Below are 25585 nucleotides of genomic sequence, written 5' to 3'. Positions count from 1 at the left end.
CCATAAAATGAGGATTGAAGGGCACAAATATGCTTGCAATCGTGAACTATTTAGGAGTGAACATGTATCATGTAGAGCTAACGTATTGAACAATACTAGCTATATATTTGTGTTTGGTTCCATATCAATATATTTATGTTTATGTAATGTTGCTTAGTAACGATGGTGCCCAACTACCAGTTCCTTGAGCAGAGGTAAAGAACAAGAGGCACCGCAGCCTCTTTAAGTCCCGAAAATTTACAAACTTTAAGGTGGGGCCTCCTATTTCGGCACTCCTTATTGTCCAACAAAAGACCCCATCTTTCATTTTCGCTTCAAGCCTCCCAAAAAGTCACGTCCAGCTTTGCCAGTTTACCCTCAGCTTTAGTAGCAAGCCTTTATTTTTCGTCTCTCTTTCTTTTTTATCAAAGCAAGCCTTCATTGTTCAGTTGATGGAAGTAGCTATATGATGGAGCCCAAGCCCAACAACCAGTTCCCTTCATTGTTCACTATAAGGTTCAGTTGACGGAAGTAGACCCTTTGTCACAGCAAAGGGGAGGTCTAAGACCACTAAGTTGACCAATTGACTGAAGCCTGACACTAACTGGATCGTTAACAAGAGGCGCAATGTGTAACAACGGGCTTTCCATACGAAAAATACACATGAAATGGGCCCTAGTTTCTAAGGCCCGTGACTTCTTTCCCTAAAATATTTTCGGCCTGGCATTCTGTGAATAAAGCCCGACATTAAAAGTACGTTGGACCTGTTCCAAAAAACAGAAACTTCACGGGATGAAACTTTCGCTTCCCCTCTTACCCATTCTCATTTCAAGAGGAAGGCATATCCTTGGTTAAGGTATAGACAGAAACCGGTCCAACTGGTCAAGAAAGCAACCGACCGACCACCATGGGCCTTCGCTCCTGTCCGATTCTGACTTCTCTGTTTCTTTCCAAGTCCATTGTTAAAGATCCTCATTAGCCTCATATGCTTTGTTTGGTTTGTGCTTTGAAATTTTTTTTGAAAAATAGTAGGGATAATAAGTGGCGAAAGATAGAAAGAGAAATGTTGAAAGTATGGAGAATCTATGGGGTATTTTTTGAAAAATTCTTTTTAAAAATAGAAGAGAACAAGACAAAAGTCTCTGTAGTGCCGGGACCGAATAAGAATAAGATGACGGAACAAAAAAGAAGAATAAGATGATGGACGCATGCATCTCCAACCCATAACTTCAAATTGGAAATATCAAATTTTTTTTTAAGGCTTACGTGACATTTTGACATCAAGCTCTTCTTCTCCAACCCTTATGTATATGTATATGTGTATATATATATATAAACCTCAAACGGCTCATTTTTAAAATCCAAAGGACTTTTCTGAAAATTGGCATGAGGTTTGGTTGCTATCAAAATTGGCAAGCATATCCTCTCTTCAAATCCACGTCAGCTTTGGCATATGAAAAGACACCTTGGTTGGATGGTGCATTTCACGTTCCTATGGCCTTTGTCTATCTTTTAACACCACCACCACCAACACATGCCAATAGCACAATAGCACATGCACCCATAAATGAATTATTATGCGACCATAATCTGGCATTTTAATCGGTGTAAAGCCCAAAGCAGAAACCAGAGGCATAATTGCACGTAAGAACCCTTTACCCACGAGACTTTCCTCATTGACAGATTGACTTTAGAAAGTCAGTCACTAGGCACATGCAATAGCATGTGCTCCCCCACATCTATCTACATGATTAAGAATTTAAGATGATCATGTGGTCCACATGAGCCTCCGGTGGGAACATGAAAATTAAGTTCCAACTAAAACAACTGCAGGGTACTTACCAGAAAGGAGAAGCAATATATATATAAAATAACAGTAGGGCAACAACCAGAGACCAAGGATTGGAATCATGGATGAAGTAAATATTTTTCCTTCCAAATAAGTCAACCAATTTTTCCAATAAGAGAATGCTACCATTGCCAAATTTTTATAGCTTTAATACTGGTATTTGGAATCTGGAACCCATATTCTGAGCGCGAAATCTAGATTAGACCAATTTGTGAACCGTATCTACGGAGATGAGCCCCGAGGCTAATACTACATACTACTACTACCAGATTTCATGTCTGAAATGGCAAGACGTAATCCGAACGCAGGGTACGCAGGAAAAACTTACAACAGCGTATCGACAACAATCATACTGCCTCCCACTATACGAGCGCAAAGGCAATAGATTTTGGACGTTTTCAATAAAGGAATCATACATACACCACTGGATCGACAGGAAGTCAAGGAAATATACAGTCGATGATTGAAAAATGAGAGGAAAGGAGGGGTACAATTTCTGGGAGAAAGTTTGTCCTCCTTGAGACAAAGAAACAGAGGGGCCCTCGTAGAGCCACCATGGAACAAAAGCAAGAGATAAATATAAAAAAATCCCCCTCAGGATGCTCAACAATTGTAGGCCCATCTATAACCACAATCAATCTCTCAATTCTCTTGCCTTTTCCCACCTCTTTAATCGTTCTTGGTTTTTTCCCAGGAATCTCAAATTCCCAGTCATACAAATGGCCCGCATACGAGGCAAAAAACATACAGGAGTTGATAAGTTGATATACCACCCACCAGTCACATCTTGATACAATAAACAATATGCCGCTTGTGCATGTGTGCGGCGGAAAAGACATTCCACCTTAGAGAAAGCAAAGACGACGCATCACACTTACATTTTTCTATGTTTTCTCTGCACTATGGAAAGTAAGATTGATTTGGGACACTGAAAGATTAAGATATACACCTTCATTTCTGCTGAGAAAATAAAATTGCTTGGATCTACAAAGGAATGGTAGCACCACCTACTTGACAAGAGGCTGTTTGAGGGCAAAATAAAAAAAAACATTTTTGTAAAAGAGATTCGGTTCCATAGAAATTAGGATGACTTTACCTACTACCGTTGTTGTTGTTGTTGTTGTTTGGTCGCATCAATATTGACAGAATTTCGGATAATTGAGGACGCTTAGAAGGGATATTGTTCCAGCACTTCATCATCAGACCTCTGAGGATTTGGGGACAGTCCTTGGGGATATCAGGTCTAAGTCCACAAGCAGCTATCCCTACGGCGGCCTGCACGGGTGAATATGCAGAATAGGCTGCCTCCCCTGTCACCATCTCCCATACCACCGTCCCAAAACTGTATACATTACTCATCCAGGTTTCCTCAACACTTTCTGGGTCACCTGCAATAATCTGTCAACAACCAAAGAGATTATAAAACCAGTTGCATAACATCAGATCTGAATATACAGAATGGATACCCATCAAAAGCTGAATCCTGCCAGGCTACCCTGGAGGTCACAAACTCATATTGCAATTAAATTGCATAAAGTTGAAGTTGAGAGTGTTTCATTTTTATTTTCACTTTATGCAGAAAAGTGAAATGGTAAGCAATAAGAAATAAGTAAAACATGTCTCAATCATATATATTTTCGCAGTCCCTTGTGTAGTTGTCACACCACCTACAAGTGCACTTGCTTCGTTAACACAGCCATAACACCATTTTAAGAAGCCAATCATAAGCAAGGGTCGACAAACGTGTACAGAAAAGGCCTAGCCCAGGTTACTTCGGGAAAAGCATTTTTTATTTTTTTATTTTTTTTTATGAGTTTGGAAATCTCAGAATTAGAGAGCAACTGTATGGATGTAGTGCTTAGATAAAGGTAAATACCTAATGAAGCGTAAAGCAAACACAATTATGAAGACATGTTGCGCATGCTCAAACAATGATGTTAGATAAGTGACATAAAGTTGGCATTGAATAAGACTGGCCCTCAAAATTGCAGTTAACATACATTGAATGCATGTAATCATGGTTTATTTGGTAATCATGGTCCAAATGATGCTCTATCAGGAGGAAAGCTCCTTTTGATAATATATGATCCAAAAGCAATCTAATGATGGCTACAGTTGTTATCGTTAACAGAAAACACACACCATCAACTTCAGCATAGAGTGCCGAAGACCAAGCCAATGAATTATCTGACAATTCATCTGTTTATATTGTGTTGCTGAATGGTTACTATCTGAATTTTAGAAAGGCTTCTAAGGAGTTTCAAACACTGCTGCCTTTTTAATCCTAAGTCACTAACTTAAAAATATTCTGCGACACGTCAAGCGAAATCGACAAAACAATGCTGCAAAACTATAGCAGGTTAACATGTTATATTGTTATGTGATACAAAAGCGAATCGCCTTTAGGATTTGTGCAAAACAAAACAGATCAGTTTCATTTCCTTAACAGGTACTACTCTTTGCCGTAAAACATCTAATGATATTTTGCAACGAGGGCAAAAACAATCAAGCAGATCAATTAATGTTTGAATGCCCATGGAAAATAAACAATTCCACTTTGTTTCAATGTTTCCACTCGATTTGAAGACACAAATCATCCCAGATTATGATCTTTTTGGAAAACTTGGTTGAATTCTTTTGGAAACACAGAGCAATATGCCTGATGGAAAATGCATCTTTGACAGGTTAGGCTCATTACCTCAAAAAAAAAACTGATGTATCATCATTTCAATGGACGTTTGTACCATACGGCTTAATGAATATGTTATATCAAACTAGACATAGATGATGTATGGGAAGGAACAAACCTCAGGAGCCAACCACCGGTAACCGTCAGTTTCATACTCCATTGCCTCACCAACACTTTTGCAAGCAGCTACTATACCCATGTCTCCCAAACAAGCATTCCCATGACGATCCAATAATATCCTCTGTGCATTCAGATCTCTGTATGCAACACCGTGGTCGTTCATGAACTTGATCCCTTCTGCAACATCAGCAGCAATCCTTATTATTTCCTTAGTCTGAAGTTTCTTGTTCTTCATTATAGCATCATGGATGGATCCACCTTCCATGAACTTAGTCACCACACATAAACCATGAACATCATCTACACAAGCACCATAAAACTGCAAAATATTCTTGTGCCCACAGGTCATCAACTCCAGCAAATCTTTCCGGAGCTCAAATTCATATGAATTTCCCTTGTCACATCCCTTGAGCTTTTCAATTCCCACCCTCTTTCCCTTGTAAACTCCCTTGAATGTATTGGGTCCAGTCTGGTCAATAAATTCAAGACTATCGGAGTTCAACAACCAATTCCCTATCTCATCCCCACCTGATTTCACAGTCTGCCATTCGTCAACTGAAACAACAAATGATGAAGTGGGTAAAGGCATCTGAAGCTGAATAATCTTCCCGTTCGGATTCTCAACCCCGTTTCTGTAATACGGTTCACTACAATCCTCTTCGATCTCTCCAATCTCTCTGCCTCCGGTACTTTCCTCTTGACACCCACACAACCCAAATGGAAGCTTCATTGCTGTAGATTTCGGCTTCTTCACAGCTGATCTCAGGGCATTCTCGACCCGGGTCTTGAAAAACTTGTCCTGCCCAGGTTGAACCAGAAGCAGAAAGATCCCTAGTGTGAACCCCTTTTTCTCAAATATTTGTATCTTCTTGCAACAAATTGAAGCGTTGTCGAGGGCACCAGACAAGGCCGGCCACGAAATCGACGAGTTAAAAGCAAATGTAAGCTTGAGAACAGATCCTTGGACTTCATCATTAGACACCTCTTGTATTAAAATCGCCGGCTCGTCGTCCATGGACGCCTCTTCTATCAATTTGATATGCATAAAAACTTCTTTCATATCAAATCCCGCTTGTGCATAGCTGTTACGAGTAAAAATAAACGACCAAATCAGATGTTAAAGATCGAAATCTAAGCAGTATCATCTCTAAAATCTAGTCAAATTGCCACTCAATCCCTCATTAAATCAAGAACCCATATATCATTCCCTCCACACTTTGACCCAAACCTATATCAAATTGAATTTTACTTGAATTTCGTCTAATGACAGAAACTCAAATTCTGAAGGCATTGATTTGGTGGCATGGTTCCGCAATAAAAAGTCCCTTAGCTCCTCAGTTCTTGGAGATATAGGGGGCATTATTTCAGTATTTTTTCTAACAACAACCACTTTGTGCATATATTGCCAAATATCAAGTCTGTCTCCGATCCTCCCCGCCCATGCCCCCAATCAACCAATGATTGGGGATGGGTTTTGTGATTGTTGTTTGTTTGAACATATGCCTAGATTTTCCACATGGACTATTTCAGATAAATGAAAGCTTTTTTTACACAAACGTTTGCTCAACTTGAGTGCAAATTTTGATTGAAGTCTAACCTGAGGGGTAACGAATCGTAGTGCTTGCGAATGTTGGAGACGAGCTTCTCGGGGAGTTGACTACCGGGGTACAGCTGGGTCAAGTTCCTCACGACGCTGCCCCACACCACCCTGCGACAGGTCTCGATCCGACTCGGAGGAGAAGGCAGCGAGTCGCGGACCGAGTCGAGGTTGAGCGAGTTCTTGAAAGACGCGATGGCCTCCGACACGTTGCGGCCCAGCTTCTGGAACCGCTTCTGCATCGCCGTCGAGGAGTCCTTCAGGCCCGAGGCCTCCGGCTGGGCACCCTCGGATCTGTCCTGGGTTCGCATCAGGACTTGCTCGACCATGTCCTCGTCCGTGCTGGCTCGGCCCGACCAGCATTCCAGAGCCGCGGCCATGGCTCGATGCGGGGTGAAAGAGATGGGGGTGAGCCGGGGGGCCAATGCGGATGCGTGCGCGACGGATTTTAGTGAGAGGGAGTGTTCGAATGGAGATGGGTTGTGGTTTGAGGTTTCTGGGATGGTCCCATTTTGCTTTGTTGTGACATGGGAAGACTGGCTACTGGCTAGAGAATGCAGAGAGAGAGAGAGAGAGAGCGGGGGGGGGGGGGTGGGGGTGGGCTGGGGGTTGGGTGGAGTGGAGTGGGTGGTGGAGTAATAAATTTTATGGAAGGGGGTTGGGATCGAGGGTGATGATAAGCACGATGTGATGCCTCTCCCTAATACGCAGTTGGATGGTGATGGTGATGGTGATGGTGATGGTGATGGCGAATTGGGTGACTACTGACGAGTGTGATTGTTGATGGAGTATTAAAGAGAAATTTTTTGTGAATGTCTTCATGGTATTGGATTTTGCGTAATTAAAATTGAATAACAGTAATCACTCTGTTTGGTTCATCATTTTGAGAGTAATTTTTACTTTCGACATACTTTTCAATAAATTTCTTTTTCTATCTTTCTCCACTTATTACCACTCAACTCTCAAAAATAATTTTCTAAAATCTCAACCAAACAAAGTGAGTGTTAGACTTGTAACAAAATTCTATAGCATATTTAGGCCTCATTTGGCTTATTTTTTTGCTTTTATTTAATTTTTTTCACATTTGTTACTTTTTCGTTGATTTTTTGAGAATTATTATTTATCATGACGAGAGTAATATAAAAAATAAAAAATTGCGATCGAAATCCATTTTTTTTTGAATATAGACAAAAAAATGACTTATTGGCTTATTTTCGTTTTTATACAAAAAAAAAAGATTTTAATCGTATTTTTTTACTTTTTAGATTTCTTTCTTATGCGAAAGCAATAATCCTCAAAAAATCAAAGAAAAATTAACAAATGCGAAAAAATTGAATAAAAATTAAAAAATAAGCCAAATGATTTTTTAGCATGATTTTTTAGCTGAATAAGCCCTTGATGAGTGGAGAGAGAGATGACATTTATTAGAGACTGTGCCCAGATATTTTAAGAACCCAAAACGATTGCTAATAGTATTAACAATGTGAAATTTCACAATTGTCCATAATTAAAAATTCATTTTTAAATAGAGGGAAATAAAGAGAGTTGAAAATAAATATAAATTGATGTGTCCATTGATAGTGATGGAAAGAGAGAGTAATGCCTTGTTTGTTTTAGTTTTTGAAAAGTATTTTACTCTCATAATTTTTTTTCCAAAAACTAAACCAAACGAAGCATAAGAAAAAGAGAGAAACCGTAGTTTCCATTAAATTTGATTATCCAAAAACAAAAGGACATTAGTTTTGGTTTTAAAAATGATAAAATTTGGTTATTGATTAAATAGTTGTTAAGTTTAATTATATACCAATGTGAGCTATATTTTGAATCAACGCTGCTAACTTTAGAAATCTTTAAGTTTTGGTTATGTTATTGGGGACACTCTTCGAGAGTGTTTCTACTAAATTAGTACTATATGAACTAAATGGATTAAAATTCCTATTTTTACGATTTTATTTGGTAGAACATTTTTTTCATGTACATCAATTAAAATTTCATTTAGTGAAAACAACTTAACTATTGTCATTAGTCTAGAGCAAAAAATAGAGCTGAAACACACCCTTAGTCTCAGCATGAATGAGATTTCTTTAACCGAACTAAGAGGAAATAGTTAAGGTGAATGACATGTCTTTGACTGAAATAAGAGGAAAAAAAAGTGTCTGTAGCTGTTCCGGGTACTGAGGGCCCGTTTCAGAAACTTTCCTATTTTATAAGTACGTTTTTTTGCAGCTTTGTTTCACAAAACTCAAATAAGCAACTTATTTTTCACATTTTTAAACTCAAAAATAATGTAAATGAAAAATAATTTTTTAATTTTTTTGCACCGTATTAAAGATCTCAATGAGATCTATCAAATAAGATCCATAACGATAGAAAAATTATTTGCGTAAGCACGTGATTTTTAAGCTTGAAATTATATTTTTAAAAAATAAATATTTATTCACCCTTTTGTGGAACACACCTTATTTTATTAGATAAAAAATAAGTTTTTATTTCGGTTTTGGAAAGAGCCATGATATTGTTAGCTGTTGAAAAGAAAAAAGGAAAAAAAAAAGAAGGTAGACATTTCCGTCCGAAAATGGGTGTGGGGTCACGACGGGGGCCATTGCAACCTGGGATCTATACGATGGCGATGCCATGCCACATGTTTTGTTTTCGAAGAGATAAGATGGGCGACATATTTAAATTTATAAGGTCCGTTTATTTTGCAAAAAGTTATGGAAATTGACCATGCATGTTGCAACAGTTTGCAAAAAATTATGGAAATTGAACTTCATCTCTTTTTATATCACATGTTGCTAGTTTGATGCATGTGTAGATATGTTTAAAGAAACGGAACATTTACGGACAATTCACGTTCTTAGCGTTTCTATCGAAATTTATGTAACCGAACTATTCCATCTGTCCCGATTTATTTGTCATTTTTCACTATTTGAGACCTCTTACAATACTGTCTAGTTTTAATTTATAATGTTTTGTATATGCAATATGGATCTCATTTGAGAGATCTTAATTAGATCTAAAATACGATGTTTCAAAATTATGTAAAACATAATTGATTGTGAGATATAGACAATTTTTTAAAAGACACGTATGTCGAAATTGGACAAACAAACTAGGACGGAGGGAGTATCATTTACGAGGCGTTTCCAATAAGCTAGAAGTTGTAAACTTCTAGTAACTATTTGTAGTCAAATTGTTTTCACTGAACAAAAAATTGTAGAAAATAGGTTCGGTTAGAAAAAGAAAATGTATTGAATGTTTCAGTTTAGCAAGAATAACTTAATTTATGAATTTTTTTTTTGATTTAATAGTATTTTTAAATAATTTAACTAAAACCAAAAAATTGCAGTGAAAAATTCAGTGGGAACGAGGCGTTATTTATATTAATTTTAACCGCGTGATCAAGCAAGAGTTAAAATTATTCGATTAAAAAAGGAGACGAAAAAGTTTCCCGGTGTGCACATCGCCTGTTGTCGCGTACACATATATAGGACGCCAGCACAAGATCCCTCCCCACGTAACCCAACGTTTGGGCAAAGCTGTCATTTAACAACCAATCGTCCATCGCGTAGGAAAACAAAGCCGCATACCCCAACCGTCGTTCTCCTCCTCCCCTCACCGCAGAAACAGATCTCAGCGGTTATGTTCGTCGTGATCAGTCCGTCGAAGCCAACGTAGGTTTTCAGCTTTACCGTCGATATCAAAGTCCACCATCGTCACACTCGAATCAACGGCAGGTAAAGATCATCGCTGTAAACCCTTCACATTCTGTTCTCTCCGATCAGTTACGAGTTTCGTTGCCACTTTCAAAAATTCATCTGACGCGATTTTAGATGAATCAATCTAAGTGATTCTGGAGTTTTTGTTTGTGTAAATGTTAATTGCCGCTTTTTGTAAGGAGATTGTTATTTGACTTTATTCTTCAGCTGTTTTATGGCGTCCTCCAGCAAGATGAAACGCGCTGTTGAAGACCTAGATCACGAAGAACAGGTGTGGCAAAAAAGCAGCATTATCAATTTATTGTGGAGTATTTTAAAACTAGACTCTTAACATGAAATTGACAATTTATATTGAGTAGCCGTAAATTCTCAGGGCCGATGTAGTTAAGCAATGGCTAAAATCGTATGCATGCACATAGAGAGTGAAGAGTTGCATTGACTTATTCGGGGTGATGTTAGGTAGGATTAAAGTCTGAACTCTGAAGAGTTGCCCCTGGCATCAGGCGGCTCCATGATTATTTTAGTTCAGCAGTTCCAAAAAGGTAAAGAATAGTTTTTTTATACCAAGGTCTATATAAAACATATTTATTTGGGTTGAAAATTTATTGGGCCTGGTTTATTTTATTTTGTTGAGCTATATTAGCAACTTACTCATGAATTTATATGAATTTCATTTATCCTACATACGAATAATTTAGCCCTGACTCGACAATATTGAAGAAAAAAAATCAAATTATTATATATAAAAATACAAAACTTTATTGCATTCCCCCCCCCCCCCCCCCCTTAATACATAGTGTATCCGCCCATTTGTGGCATGTCCATGCCCTTCATCCACTGTTCTCTTTGCTGTACTTCACCAATGTGGCTCAATTGGATGGGAAATGTTTTCTACACTTCCACTCTCACAATATGGTGTTTTTTTGCCCCCGGCTTATGTGCCAAATTTCAAACTTAATTGAGTTGTTCGAGTGAGGAAGAAGAGCAACTGCTCAAGTAGTCGCTTGTATGGCTTGTATCTTAATTTTTTGGGATAAAATACCACCATTAGTGGATTGATTTTCCACAAACAGGAATGTATTACAGAGAGAGGTCTGGAAAGTAGTAGATATTTACACCTCACAGTGATGATTGACAGCACAATTTGATTATTTTCTTATGCTTTCTTTCGGTTTTGGTGTAGTTCGAACGATTTGATGACTTCACGCTTGCTTCTTCATGGGAAAGGTACATTCTAGGGACCATTATTTGCTATTTGTGCATCTCCTTTCTCCATCCTTCCTTTCTTATTTTCCCTTTCATGTAACATTAGTAAGAAGCTGAATAATCTGATAAGATCTTTTGCAGGTTCATATCTGAAATTGAAGCGGTTTGTCGACAATGGTTGGCTGATGGAGCAAAAAATTTGTTGGTACGCTTAGTTGGATTAAAATGCCCATTGTCAGCTTCAAAATTGTTTGAATGATAACCATATCGCAATTTGATTCATTTATGTCACATTTTACATCTACACTCTAGAGAACAATATATTTTTTTCTACTTGGTTTTTTCATGAGGAGTAAAGACCATATTCATACATGTTAAGGCTTCAAAATGGGTACGTGCTCTTGTGTCGTTTTACCCAGCTTTAATTATTGTTCATTTTACCCGGCTTTAATTATTGTTCAGTCTTTGTATAGAAATATGCACCCATGTTACAATGATTTTCATGTTATTCTCATTAATTAGAGAAATCAGGGTTCCTTGTTTGTGCATGCCTTTCCCTGTAATTAATCAGAAAAAATATGGGTTTCTCGCATGGCATCATTATAGACCATCTGAGTGCTTATCCTGTTAAAATGGGAGCGGAAGCCAGATTCTTTGATTAACATTCATCTGATGACTTCCAATACAATTCCTCCTGAATTTGGTTGTAGGAAAAGGGTGCTGTGTGTGTAGGTTCTTCGAAGAGCTTGTATACAGTCAAGTTTGAGTTGAAGTATGCTGCAAAAAGCTATTTCATGGAGTACTACTTTGAAACCAACAATGATGGTAGATAAGAAACTTTCCTGTAGGTGTCTCAGTGGAGATTACTTATTTACTGTTTGACTATAATTATCTTTGGCTCAGGAAAGGTTGCGGACTGGAGTTGCAGTTTGCATGATCTGCAATTGTCTTTTGGGGTGAACGAATTTCTGGTATGTTTTCTACGCGATATCATCAACTTGGGGCATAAACATGTATTGCTTTTATTTTAGTTTTTATATTTTTTCAGTTTTCATATGCTGCATGAATTACTAGGTGATTGCACCTCAAAGTGCCAGCGGTGTGGTCCTTGATGCACCAGAGGCTAGCAAGCTTTTAAGTGCAGTTGCCATTGCATTGTCAAATTGTTCAAGGTAGGGTTGCTGCTAAAGTATAGACAACTATGAATGCCTTTTTTGGGTTGCAAATCCAGATCATTAACTTTTTATTATGTCTTTTGTTGAGTTACTTCTACCTCCTTTGGAAGAAAAGAACTATTCCCCTCCCCCCCCCCCCCCCCCCCCCCCCCAAATTCTTGTCTGTGGACGGTTTTGCTGCTGTATATATTGTTTCTTTTTGTTATATATGTTCCCTTGGTAATGAGAAGGTTAATTGAACTCTACACTTTCATGATGCAGTTTGTGGCCAGCATTTGTTCCAGTACATGATCCTTCTCGGAAAGCATACATTGGTATCCAGAATATGGGAACAGTTTTTACTAGAAGATTTGAGGCAGATCGTATTGGAAGCCAGGTTCCAGTGAAACTCATGCATTTGGAGGGGTTACATGAATTATTTCTTTCGAAATTTGTAAGTTTCCTTGGTAGTTCTACTTTATTGTTGTTTAGTGTTAACTATACACCTTGCGGTACTATTTTCTTTCTCTTTAAAACTTGTAAACCAACAAATTTCTGAAAGAGTGAGCATTTATAGTGATTAACCTTTTAAGTGGATGTAACCGACAAATTTAGTTTACAATTTTGCTCCTAGTAGAAGAATCGTGCATACATGTTCACTTGCTTGAAAGGAATACATGTCTTCTTATTTTTTCCTTTTTCTGGTGACGTAAAGTTTAAATGAAGAGATTGGAGGGGTGCTAGAGTGGGAAAAAGAAGGAAGCGTATTTGGGCCATGATTCCACTTTGTTTGATGTGGACTATCTGGCGTGAGAGAAAATTAAGATGCTTTAAAGGAGTAGAAAAACACGTATTTAAAATCCAAGAGTTTTGTGGTTAGTAGTTTGTATAGTTGGGACAAGGGAGAATGTAATCCTTCCATTGATTAGTTTCTAGATTGGTTTGAATTGTTTATCTCACATAGTGGTGTATAGGGCCTTTTTGTCTACGGCCTTTTATGTATACGGGTGGCATTCCCTTAATGCCTTACTTATATAAATATTTACTTATAAAAAAAAAAAGGTTTAAATGAAGAGATTGGCATGCCTCTGTGCAGACTGATTCTTAATGTGCCTGAAAGGTCTATGTATTCTCATAATTTTCTTTCTTTCTCTGGAAACTTTTCTTTTAATTGAACATGTTGGCATGCCTCTGTGCATGTTTCATCTTTTGGTGCTCAAGCTTCTGCAATCCGTCTTTATACATTCTTGGTTTCTCATCCTTCCTAATGATGACATATTATTCTAATGTGAACTTGTTAATAAACTTCCTATTGAAGGTCTTCTCCCCGTTGGACTTTTCGATGCATCTTTTCAAAGTCCACTTTAGAATGAAGTTAACCTACAGAACTATTCCCTATGATGATGACGATGAACTACAAGGAGCTGACATTGAAATTACCGAGTCTGGTGAAAATCCAGGAGGTGGCATCCGCAACAAAACACAATGGGATGATGATTGTCCTTGGAGCGAGTGGTATTCTTCAGAGGACCCTGTAAAAGGTGAACTCTTCTATGTCATAGCACATGAAGGAGAGAGTGCTCTCCTTCATGTATTCATGGAATAATTCCTTCTTATTGCATCACATTTTGCTGCTACCCACTATTGGAGATGTCTCAGATGGCTGAGGTTGTCCTTCCAAGCAAGGGCTCAACACCTGCATGCTAGTTTGCATCTATGATCTAGTTTTGCTTGAAATGAAGATGTTTGCGTTCTTTTGTTCTTGTCCCTGCTACCCTAGTGTTTGTTAGAGGTTTGCAGTTGGTGTGAAACCTCTCTAACAGAAGAAAGTAATTTGTTCCTTATTTTGGTTGAATCAAATGCATTCAGGGTTTGATTTGATTACCATATGGTCAGAGAAGTTAGTTGAAAGTTCTTTGGAAATGGCTGAACTGGAAAATGCTTCGGCCCATGAAGCTGAGAAGTGGTTCATATTACCAAATGTGTCTTCAAAGTTGTAAGTAGGTTTCTTTCTTTGTATTCATAACTAGTTTACGACATAACGGCATGTCCAAGTGCCTGCATAAAGAGAGAAAGAAGTACAAGTATGTGCCCAATTTGTAAAGATTTCTTTTCTGCCAATGTATTCCATGGGTTTGAGTTATACTAACCTATTAAGGAATACTGTTGTTTCTGAAATAGGATGGAGAACATGCTTCATACTCAGAAGCCTTTCTGTTTTTGTGTTTACTATAGAATATATTTCCAAAGATGGCTTTACAAGTTAAAGCATGTCTGGTAGCGTACACGCGTAATAGGATTTCTTGAGTCACCAGGGGATGTGTTTGACCGGTATCTAGGCTTGTCCATGCCCGACACATGCATGACATCTGTTTAGGCAGGTTCATGCTTTCCATCGTTGGTATTTGGAAGAAGCATCTTGATTTTATCTGTAGAAAGAATGATTCTGTAACATAATTTTGGGCAAATGAAATAGAGTTCCTTTTGTATTGAAATTTCAAGTTTGGATACCGAATTCTACACTACACCTTCTCCTATGGTTTTAGTTGTTACTGAGTTGAATTTTGGCCTACTGTTGGGATATGATGGTATAACATATTATCATTACTGTTCAGCATTGATGGGTCGGTTGGAAATACAATTGGATTTGGTTCACAATTGGATCTTTTGGTGACTGCATTGGAATTGTCCTTTGGCGCTCAATTTATGGAAGATTTTGTATCAGGTTCGAACACTTAATGTAATTGCTCCCTCCCTATTCTATCATGGGCATATAGGTTAATAACTCACCACCTTTGGGATATATCAATCCATGATGTAGCATCAGGTTGTTTAGATTATCTCACCTTTGTTCTTCTTCATGGTTTGTAACAGTTGAAAACTCAGGATCTGATAATTTGAAGTCTTCAGCAGTCATACCTCCACCGACTGTTCTTGATCGTGTCCTCAAGGATCTCTTTCATGATGGTACTTTACGTCTGTTTCTTTTCTTATCTTGTGTTTGGTGCCCTTGAGTGATTGACACAATGAGACTTAATCGACATCTGGAAGCTCTCAAGGCGTTTTAGCTTGTCTTGCATGCCTAAGTTCGTTTATGAGTTTTCATTTCCATCTCGATTGCCCCATGCAAATGGAGAAAATTTGGATATTGAATTGTTTCTAACTTAAATGCATTTCTGTCTTTGTGATACGATGAGCATATATGAGTCCATTTAATCCTGTCTGTTGAGGAATGCATCCTTTGTACAGATTGAATCTGGTAACATCTATTAGAATTGACTTGTTGCCTATCCATTTTCTATGCAATTTAGTTGAAGTTAACTGCCTTTTAGAAAAGCATACTCTTAAGTGCTTCTGCATTGTGCTGTTCAAACAAAAAAAAGCACTTCTGCATTGTCTTTAAGTTGGAGATGGGTGTGGCTAACAAAGGATAGCCATCAACCCACGAATTCCCATGCTCCTTAACCACTTTGGTGGAAATATTGTTACATGTTTCTATTTTTTTTGCTCTCCCTCTTATGTACAAGTCTCTCTATAAACATGCAACCAAGATTAAAAATGCCAATAGCTTCTAGTTTTCATTTTTGTACAGCTTTTTGTGCAATCAAACACAGCCTTTTGCGCCACAAAACACAGCCTTTTGTGTCCGGGCCCCTTGGAGCCTCTGGGCCTATTAGTTCTGTTTGAGGCTTTTTCTCATAGAAAAAATGGTGGCTTGGCGCTTCCTATCACTTATTTCTGTTAGCATTAGATCAATCTGAATCACATATGAATATGAGCTGAATGAGTAGTGACTGGGCTTGGGGTTGTTTCATTTCCATAGAGCTAGTAATTCATTTTAAAGTTGTCGCTCAAGAGTTGCACTTACCACTTTCCTAGAAGTATTATTCATGAGGGATTTTCCCTTATTTGTCATTTAAAATAGGGTAAATTAAAACCTCAACTATGATCAGCTTTTGAGGTGTCCCCTCATGATTAAACTCAGACACTTAATCTCCTTCAACTATATGAATCCCAACTGTGCTTAAAGCCGTTAACAAAATATACGAATTTAGTATTTCACGCATGAATTTAACTCCCTCAATCTCTCCCAACCCCGTCAGTCCCATATTCTCCAAAAATAACCATCAAAAGTGAGGAGTCATCACAAGATTCACAACCTAATCAACATGGTAAAAAATCTGACCAGCGCCTAAGAGCATCTCCAATAAAGCTCTATGTCTCTAAATAAGAGAATAAAATTACTGCAATCAAGCTCTATATTGGGTCTCTATTTTAGAGACCCAAATTTGGTTCTCTATATATAGAGATGTTCCAAAGATATAGAGAATGATCTCTAAATTTTTTTCCCTTGGTGAAATCACCACTTTACCCTTGAAAACTTTGTGTATTGTCTTCACCAATCCAATCAGCAGTGACCAACCAAGCCATTTATGATGCTTTTTGAATAAAAAAAGTATATTTTTAGATGAAAATAGAGATTTAGGATAGTTGAATGAATAGTGAAAATCTCTAAACTTGCTTTTTGAATAAAAAAGTATATTTTGAGTCTCTATTTAAGAGGATTGGGTTGGAGATGCTCTAATCCCCACCCACTCTCCATCCATAGCGACCCCTTCAACACCCCCAAAGCAAACCAAGAACTATCCGCAAACATAAAGATATATGTGTACATATATGGCAGATCTCTCTCTCTCTCTCTCTCTCTCTCTCGCTGGGTTTGTGCTTGTGGGTGGGGGCGTGTTAGATTGTGCGGCGGTGGAGGTGGCTGTCGAATGGGGGGAGGGGGAAGAACTGGGTTGCGTGAATAGGAAATGGTGCTTCAGGTGACACTTCACCAATTTTTTGCCAAGCCATCAGCCACCATTTGACCCATCGCTCCAATTTTAGGGCTGGCAGTGGATAATTTTTAATGGGGTCACACACACACACTTACTTACTCCTACTTGTGTCTAAAAGAGAGGGAGGAGAAGGTTGTGGCCGCAGGTGTCAATGGGTGTATGGGAGGCAGATTGAAGTCCTCTAGTAAACTTGTTTACGTACACAAATCATACAGGCATGCCATGATTGTAAGCTGATTTATTGAATTCCACATATTGAAGGGTAGTTTTTGTCATGAGCTTTCATTCAACCGATCATGCACTGATCACATGACACTTTTCCATGCAAAGCCCTAACGAAATGCTAAAGGAAGGTTTTAAACATCAAAATCCGAATACATCAAGGGGATTAGATGTCTGAGTGAAACATTAGGGGGTTATTCTTTATCTCTTGTTGAGTTGTTGTGATCGTTCTGACACACACAAAATTCTTAATTGCCCTGCCCTCATGCAACTTGCAGGTTTGCAGCTCCTCCATTTCACTGAGGGTGAGCATAAGAATTCTCGAGCTATTAAAGGCGCACCTCTTGAATCACTGTTTTCTCAGTTCTGTCTGCACTCACTTTGGTTTGGCAATTGCAATATACGTGGTACGCATCAAAGTCAAATAAATTCGTTGGATGGTTACTTTCTGTTGGGGTCGCTAGGATCATCTATGTGGGATTAGGTTTCTAGTAATCTGATTTAACTATGTCCTTTTTATTTGCTTGGTTAGCAATTGCTGTGCTCTGGATAGAATTTGTTAGAGAAGTTCGTTGGTGTTGGGAAGAGTCACAACCTTTACCTCGAATGCCAACCAATGGGGTAATTGACCTCTCAACGTGCTTGGTCAACCAGAAACTCCACATGGTAATTGTACATGTTCTCACCCAAAGATCGTTAATAGGATTAGTTCCTTGTGCATATGTTGTGCAATTCTGCTGTGTGAAATGAACGTCCTGGAAGACCACATGCTTTGTCCGCCACTTCCCTTTGAAGAATGTTAGTCTTGAATCATTGTTTCTGTATTCATGACTAGCCAAACTTTGGCATGATCTTCAGTTAGTTTCCGAACTTATCTCTGGACTTTGCAGTATGTTGGTCTCGACAGAAGGAATTGTTCCATTGATTGCATCTGATTGAAGTTTAAATTTTCTACATCAAGAATGTTAAGATAGCATGCTACTGGTAGATACATTTGTCCAACCTAAACATCGTACCTGCCACACAGATCTGGATTTTAGACCTCCAATACCCAGGGGCGGAGCCCGAAATTTTAGGAATGCTAATGTAAGAATAGAAAATCATCTTCCAAGTTAGATTTTTTTCAAAACAAACCTAAAATAGAGAGTTTTATCCTGAATTAAAGAGTAATTGCAAATAAATCGATATATATATACAGTCCGTCTCCCGTAAGGACCACCTCATTTTAATAAAATGCGGACCTCCCTTTCCCGATTGAATTTCGATGATCCGAGCCGCTCAATGTGTTCAGAACGTGATTTTAAGGGTACCCGCGAGAAAGCAGCAAAAAAATGACCGGGAAGGGCTTCATCCGAGCAGTTTTTGTTTGTTTTTTATCGAACGGTTCAAACAAAAACTGCTCGGATGAAAGCCCTTCCCGGTCATTTTTTTTGCCGATTTCTGGCGGGTAGCCTTAAAATCACGTTCTGAACACATTGAGCGGCTCGGATCATCGAAATTCGATCGGAAAATGGGAGAAATGAGGAGGTCCGCATTTTAACTAAAATAAGGACTCCCTCATTTGAGACTGACTGTATAGATATATCGATGATTGAGGGAAAAGTATAGTGAAGTTGCATTATTAGTACAGAAATTGGGGGAATCTAGCAAACTCTCCATATTGTTTTTGCTTGAGATTCTGTACATTTCCCTTTTGTTTGGGGTTTGAGCATGATGCAATATAGGTTTTTTTTCTAATTTGTGGGGTCAAATATGGGAAAACTGCTCTTCAAATGGCATAATCCCTGCTGCAATTTGAAATCCACTGGGGTCAGTTGACCCCAATTGTATCAGCTTACCTCTGCCCCTGCCAATACCAAGATTTTCTCCATCTATACCAGCCGATGTCTTATCTTATCACCGATGCCGGTGCGTATCCCCAAACCGCGATTTAGAAACCTGATATTTGACTGCTATGATAATGTACTTTCATGGTCTTGAGATCTAGGAAGCACCCTTTTTTGATGTTTTCTTTCTTTATTTTTCTTCTCTATATTTTTCCCTTTCGGGACTTTTCCGTAACTTATCTTTTTTGTTGTCCTTTCTGCTGTTCAGCTTGCAATATGCATTGAGAAGAAGCGCCAACTTAGTAAGAAGTACCAAGATGGTGATGAAAACAAAGATCGTGTTTCTGCTCAAGTTGAGGTTGTACTTCGTTTAATCTTGGTGTCGATATGCTTATGATGTCTCTGTTTGAGAATCAGTAAATCACATCCTTTTTTGCTCTCTGGCGTGGTGTCCTATGTGGCTGTGGATACAGGAAGGTGGTCAAGTAAAGGGATCCTCATCTGCTACAATAGTACATGGTAACGATATCGTCGGGGAACGAGAAAGGTGATCTATGCAAGTGAGAGCTCTTTTGTTTTTGCAATTAAGTTCTTACCTTAGTTCTAACTGCAATGATGCTATGGAATGGATGTGGAGTTCTTTTGCCCAGGGTGTCTTTGATTGTGCCTTCACTCTTCTTCTTTTTGGGTTTTCCCTTAAAATGAGTATATTTCTGTTTCGGAAGTTTATTTACTTGTTACCCTGACATTTTTGATACTGCACTTAGGTGGTCTTCATGGCTTTCTTCATGAGCAATCTTAATTGCATGAGCTTTCTTGATGAAAGAAAATTGCACAATCAAACTCTAACCTGCTCCTTGCTGTGGGTTGCTGTATGATGTGCTGTAAATAGATACATGATGGACTTATGTAACTGTAGGACTTTCTTACAACCCTTGTTTATGTCCCATTCCTGTGATTCATGGCCTTCCTGGTTACAATGCAGGTCCTCAGAGTCAGATGGTTTGCATCAGCCTGAAACTTCTGTATCTAGGTTTCATTCTGAGGCTGAGGATGTCGTTACATCTGCTGAATTAAGGCCTTCAGATTGTATCAGGAGAGGGTCAGCTGGTGTTGAGGGCATGATGCTACTAAAATCATACCGAAACATGCATGTTCCACTCACACAGGTTGTTTTAACTTAATTAGACCAGCTTAATTTCTGGTTTCCTTCTGGAAGATCCATTGATTTTTCCACATAACAATTTTGACTTGTTTCTCTTAATTTTTGTCATAGGATCCACCACTTATGACAGAAGACATGCATGAAGAACGGCTTCGTGCTGTTGAAACCTTTGGTGACTCAATTGTAAGCTTAAACTCTTCATCATCTGAACTATTTCCCTTTGGTTAACAAATGATAATAAGTATTTAGTGTGGCGGCTAGTGGGAACAATTCATCACGTGTAATATTAGACTTGGTAAATATTGGGTGAGCTGTAGAGTCTGAATTTTCTAACCTCAGTTTTCAATGAATGGGCCTTCTTGGGCATCAAATATATCTTCTTTCCTTGAAGCAAACATTTTTTTTTACTTTAATGTTTTGGGCACTTGACGTGCAAATTACAAATTGTTGCATCTTAATTGTATTCATCACGTGTTGGCACTTTACTGGTTTTAAGTTCAATGGAAATGTTACTTTGTACCTTACGTTTGTTTGAGCACGAAAAGTCTGGAGCCCTAACAAATGACAAGTTGAATTTAAGTCATTTCTCATTGTTTGTAGGAAAATTGTTTTGACATCCATTTTGCAGTTTAGATAACTTCCCTGCATTTGGTTATATTTGTTTTTACTCTTTCTTGGATAGGGTATAACTGGGAAATACTTTTCTTCTATTTCTGTTTTCTAGTGTTGAGAAATTTTTGTAATTCTAAAGAGTGAATTTATATCAACAACTGAAAAGATATTATTGTCTGCCATTTTTGTTACAGAGCTTCTCTGCTCAGTTGGAGAGAGAGATTTTGTCTTCAGGTGATAAACTAGTCTCTTTTTACTTCTTTGTTTTAAGATTTGGTAAAAGGATCTCATTTATGTATTGAAGAAAACATCATTTATGTACAGGCTGAATCCTGAAATTTCTAATTTCCCCTTCTTATGCAAGATAGGAGTGGTTTATTTTCAATTATTTTGTATTTCTGTCTGTTAAAGAAGAATTGAAGTTGGTTTTGTTTTTCTGCATTTGTTAATTCGTATAATGAGAAATTCATTGAAGGTGGGTTCAACAAATGTCCCAGCGGTATGGCTGATATACTTCGTTGAAATTATTTGTTGCTTGCTTTCTGTTTGATAAGTTTGTTGAATTCATAAATTTCATGTGTAAGTAATGATTGTAAGTTTATTACTCGAAAGCATGATTCATTTCCGTGAATTGCTTCAAATTTTAACTTGATGTTTGGTGTTCTTGAAAATCTGAACCAGACATGTCGGCATTCAAAGCAGCAAATCCAGATGCTGTATTCGAAGATTTTATCCGTTGGCATTCACCTAGAGATTGGGAGGACGATAACTTTGGAGAGAGTGGAGAAGTGTCCACAAATGAGGCAACTGAAGGGTCAAAAAAGGATTGGCCTCCTCGGGGACGACTTTCAGAGAGAATGTCTGAGCATGGGAATAAGTGGCGAAAAATTTGGAATGATGTACCTGCTTTGCCAGCGTCCGAGCAGAAGCCACTTTTGGATCCCAATCGAGAAGGAGAAAAGGTAAAGTTCTTCCTGGTGTGCTTTATGCAACTTATTTTGATTTTTGTACTTCCATGTCCTGCACTGCATCTGTTTAAGTGTTGAGTAACAATCAATTAGCTACAGATGTGATATGGCGAGCAGTAACCTTGCATTAATACATTGGATATATGCAAGGATGCCTTCCTTTTGAAGGAAAGACGTGGCACTAAAACAAGCTTTCAGGAATAAAGTGTTAGGACCGGAGGGACACCACGCACACAACCCACACAGTGATTTCAGAGAAAAACTCCATTCGATATATATTAACACACAATATACACAAAGGTGAAAAAACTCTCCGGGAACCAACGCCGGTTCCTCTCCGGGAGGCCCCGACACTCGCCTCACCCTTTCCCTCACATTATGTCGCACCCCTAACCCTAATAGGGTTTACAAGCTATATACAAAGGGACTACGGGCAAAACACACAAGTCACCCAACACTATGGGTATCTTTCACAAAACCCCACCCCTATGGGTGGACCCCAACATAAAGGTGACGGTGGCAAATTACTGGGTTATTTGCGTTAAATACTCTGTCAAAACAATGAAAACAGGCAATTTAAGTATGTGCGGTGTGGGACTCCGCAAGAATCGTTAGTAACAATTTAGCCGTAATTGAATGGGCTTCTTCTTTTTACGACCTTGCATTGCTGTTTAGATTCGGCACCCTTCTTCTATTGTGATGTAGACTTTGACCTGTCATGCCCCCACTGAACTTTTTAGGTTCTTCATTACTTGGAAACATTGCGGCCACACCAGTTGCTGGAACAAATGGTTTGCACTGCCTTCAGAGCTTCAGCTGACACTTTAAACCAGACTTCTTTTGGTGGCTTAAAGCAGATGACCACCAAAATGGGTCAACTTTATCCTACAATGGCTTCTACACTGAAGCCTTTGCAAGGTATACTTCTCTTTATTTTTGTTTTGGCATCATTTATTTTTATTTTCTCGAGTTTTAGTAGACGCTTTACCTAGATGCTGAGTGCTAAGAATTCGCCCCTTCTGCCTCTGCCTTGCAGCAAATCGTGTCTTCATCCTCAGTGAGATAATTGAAGACCTGAGACGGCTTTGTGTGGTTTTCGAACATGTTGAAAAGTTACTGACCGTTGCAGCTTCTCTTCATCGCAAGTTTTTGCAAGTACCACGTCTATCAGAAGTTATTTTCAGTGACTACTACAACTTTTACCAACCCAAAATGGGGTCAGGCTCAGTCGGAGGCAGTGGTGATATGGTAAATTCCCCAATTTCTGTTTTTACTCTAGCAGTTTAGTAGTTACACAATCATGGGTAGGTGGTGTAACAAAACTATTGCTCTTGAATTTGATTTCTTAGATTGAGCTTTTGCATAGACGCATACATCATTTGTGGTTAGGGAGATCCAAAACATGATTCATGCATGTAATTGGTCCATATGGACTAGAATCCAGGCAAAGGGACAAATTCTTTCAAAATTTCTAATCTTGGTTTTGATGGAATGGTGAAACATTTTGAACACTGCACTGCCTCTGGCTCTAAACGCCATCAACTGGAGTCTAAATAAGCACAGATATGGACATGGCATGAACATGCTGATACAATGTAATTAAAAAAAAAAAGACCTGGAGATGTTGGGGGCACATTGGTCATATAATAACTATGTCTTGTAGGGTATTGATTATAGATTTGTTTAAACATTAAAGAACAGTATCTCTATTACATTGGAGATAAAACACAATTAGTATTTTACTGTAGAAAATACGAAAACAACAATCACTTAACAAGTATTGAAGACATGCATGACAATTTTACGAGGACCAAACTTTTTAACATCACATATTTTGACCTCATAATGGTTTTTTCGAGTGTCTGATTAACAAAATTTCATCTTGGGCACACATTTGGGAAAATTATTAATTGCTCCTAGAGCACTGCCACATGGTGCTCCAAGGGCCTTGTCCACCACATTGGTGTGGGCTCCACTACCTAGTGTGTGGCTCCCACACCACCGTGTGGTGAAAAAGCCCTTGGAGCACCACATGGCGGTGCTCAAGGGCTTGGGACACGGATGGATGAGTTCAATAGGCCTGTCCGTACTACTTAGACTACATTAACTTTTCTCAAAAGACATGCTTTTATATTTACTTGTTTTTTCCTGGATTTTTTTTTTCAGGAGTTTGATAAGAGGCATCAAGTGAGGAGGCAGGAGAGAGAGGCAGTTGCGAACATGTTTACTCAACCCACTGCCAACCAGTCATGGAGGAAGGTTCTAAGCATGGGCAATCTTCTGAATGGCCATGAACCAGTCCTGAGGGAGATTATATTTGCCGTGTGCGATCGAATGAGAGGGAGTTACTATGCAGCCTCCACGCCTAGAGCTTTCCAGAAAGAAATAGAAACATACCGAATGTATATCTGTGGTACCTCAAATGATCTCCGGGTAGCACTCTCTGTTGCCTCTTGTGATTAATCGCTGGACTTGCCTGTATTGAATAAGTAAAGAATCTGTGGATTCATGAAAATACATTAGTTGTGCTTGTGTGGATTTGTTGAGTCATTCCCACAGATAAGGTATGCGGTGGTGTTTACTCTCTTTTATAAGTGCCTCTCATGGCCTTTAGTGAGGCCTGCAATCATGAACAGTTGCACCTGACCCATCCATCTAGTGCACGATCCCTGCATGGCTCCTTCTGGTTATATCAAACAAAAATATTCTACGACAATAGTGTATTAGCGCATGCCCGCCTAGAGGCACGGCTCGAGAAACTCTGGATAGGAAAATTTTGTGTAGATTCACTTGTGGGATTAAAACTCTGGGCGGTAAAAATGGAATCAATATCTGATATTTGCGTGGTTCAATGATGAGTAACAGTACGAATACTTCAGTTGTCAAGGTTTTAAATTCTTCTTTGCTAATGATTATAATTATGACAGTATAATTTTCGCCCTCCAAAATTTACTATGTGCACTCCAAAAAATGGAATGTGAAAATCAATCTCTATATACAGTTGATTTTTGCATTACACTTTCGGAAGTGCAAATGGTTAATTGGGAAATGCGAAAATCAACGTCACAACTGGATTGGCGCCCCACTTGCACTCCCCTATGACTTGACAATAACTTTTGGTGTACTCTTGTCATCTCAACACTCAAAGTCACAAACTAAATGGCATCTTCTAGCTTTTCTTTTTCATTTCTTGTGGGTTTTTTTTTACCCGTTACACATACATCCAAGTAGTACTCATGCTATAGCTTTCATGATATTTGGGTCACCATCAGTTGGATGTAGACCCAACATCATAAATGGGTACACAAGATATGGATGGTGGGTAGGGGTAATTAAATGTAACAATGACCTGTGTACTAGTACATTTGTGGCATAATCCAATTTTACTTTACACCAATCCATCAACAATTGATCAATGGGAAAGACAATTGGGACACCTGATGTGAGTGGAGAAACAACCTTCCTGTTCTACTCTCAAAAATGGAATCTCCGCGTGGAGTACTCTAAAATAATTTATCCGAAGAATCACTCATTTCGTAAAACTTGTTGGGCAATATAATCGTGTCAAAAATTACGTTGATCAGATATCAATAAACACATGATCGATACACATTTGTCTTAAAAGTTTATTTTCGAAT

General features: G+C 38.5%; 2 protein-coding genes across 4 annotated transcripts; one reads left to right on the top strand and one right to left on the bottom strand.

The window, feature by feature from the left end:
• Window positions 1–2764: 2764 nt before the first annotated feature.
• LOC131314283 (uncharacterized) lies at window positions 2765–6972 on the bottom strand. Its single transcript, XM_058342817.1, has 3 exons — window positions 6235–6972; window positions 4636–5719; window positions 2765–3226 (listed from the first exon to the last, which is right to left on the bottom strand). The coding sequence occupies exons 1-3, from the start codon at window positions 6612–6614 to the stop codon at window positions 2921–2923; spliced, it is 1770 nt and encodes a 589-aa protein (XP_058198800.1). The 5' UTR covers window positions 6615–6972; the 3' UTR covers window positions 2765–2920.
• Window positions 6973–9750: 2778 nt separating this feature from the next.
• Window positions 9751–24534, top strand: LOC131314282 (uncharacterized). 3 transcript variants are annotated; one of them, XM_058342813.1, is made up of 23 exons: window positions 9751–9971; window positions 10161–10224; window positions 11137–11180; window positions 11301–11364; window positions 11870–11984; window positions 12063–12130; window positions 12234–12331; window positions 12596–12767; window positions 13632–13854; window positions 14183–14309; window positions 14929–15038; window positions 15188–15280; window positions 17655–17783; window positions 17909–18042; window positions 19471–19560; window positions 19676–19749; window positions 20188–20371; window positions 20479–20550; window positions 21174–21213; window positions 21661–21941; window positions 22688–22865; window positions 22984–23195; window positions 24114–24534. In XM_058342813.1, exons 2-23 carry the CDS (start codon window positions 10168–10170, stop codon window positions 24408–24410), a joined length of 2862 nt encoding a protein of 953 aa, XP_058198796.1. In that variant the 5' UTR covers window positions 9751–9971; window positions 10161–10167; the 3' UTR covers window positions 24411–24534. The 3 variants fall into 3 exon arrangements, with proteins under 3 accessions (XP_058198796.1, XP_058198799.1, XP_058198797.1); XM_058342816.1 differs by lacking the exons at window positions 9751–9971; window positions 10161–10224 and adding an exon at window positions 10480–10495 and having other exon boundaries at window positions 12068–12130; XM_058342814.1 differs by lacking the exons at window positions 9751–9971; window positions 10161–10224 and adding an exon at window positions 10851–10868.
• The last annotated feature ends 1051 nt before the right edge of the window (window positions 24535–25585 follow it).

This window comes from Rhododendron vialii, chromosome 13a (genome assembly GCF_030253575.1).
Source record: "Rhododendron vialii isolate Sample 1 chromosome 13a, ASM3025357v1".
NCBI classification, from domain to species: domain Eukaryota; kingdom Viridiplantae; phylum Streptophyta; class Magnoliopsida; order Ericales; family Ericaceae; genus Rhododendron; species Rhododendron vialii.
The sequence above is the reverse complement of the archived record's forward strand: the minus strand, read 5'-3'. Positions and strand labels throughout refer to the sequence as shown.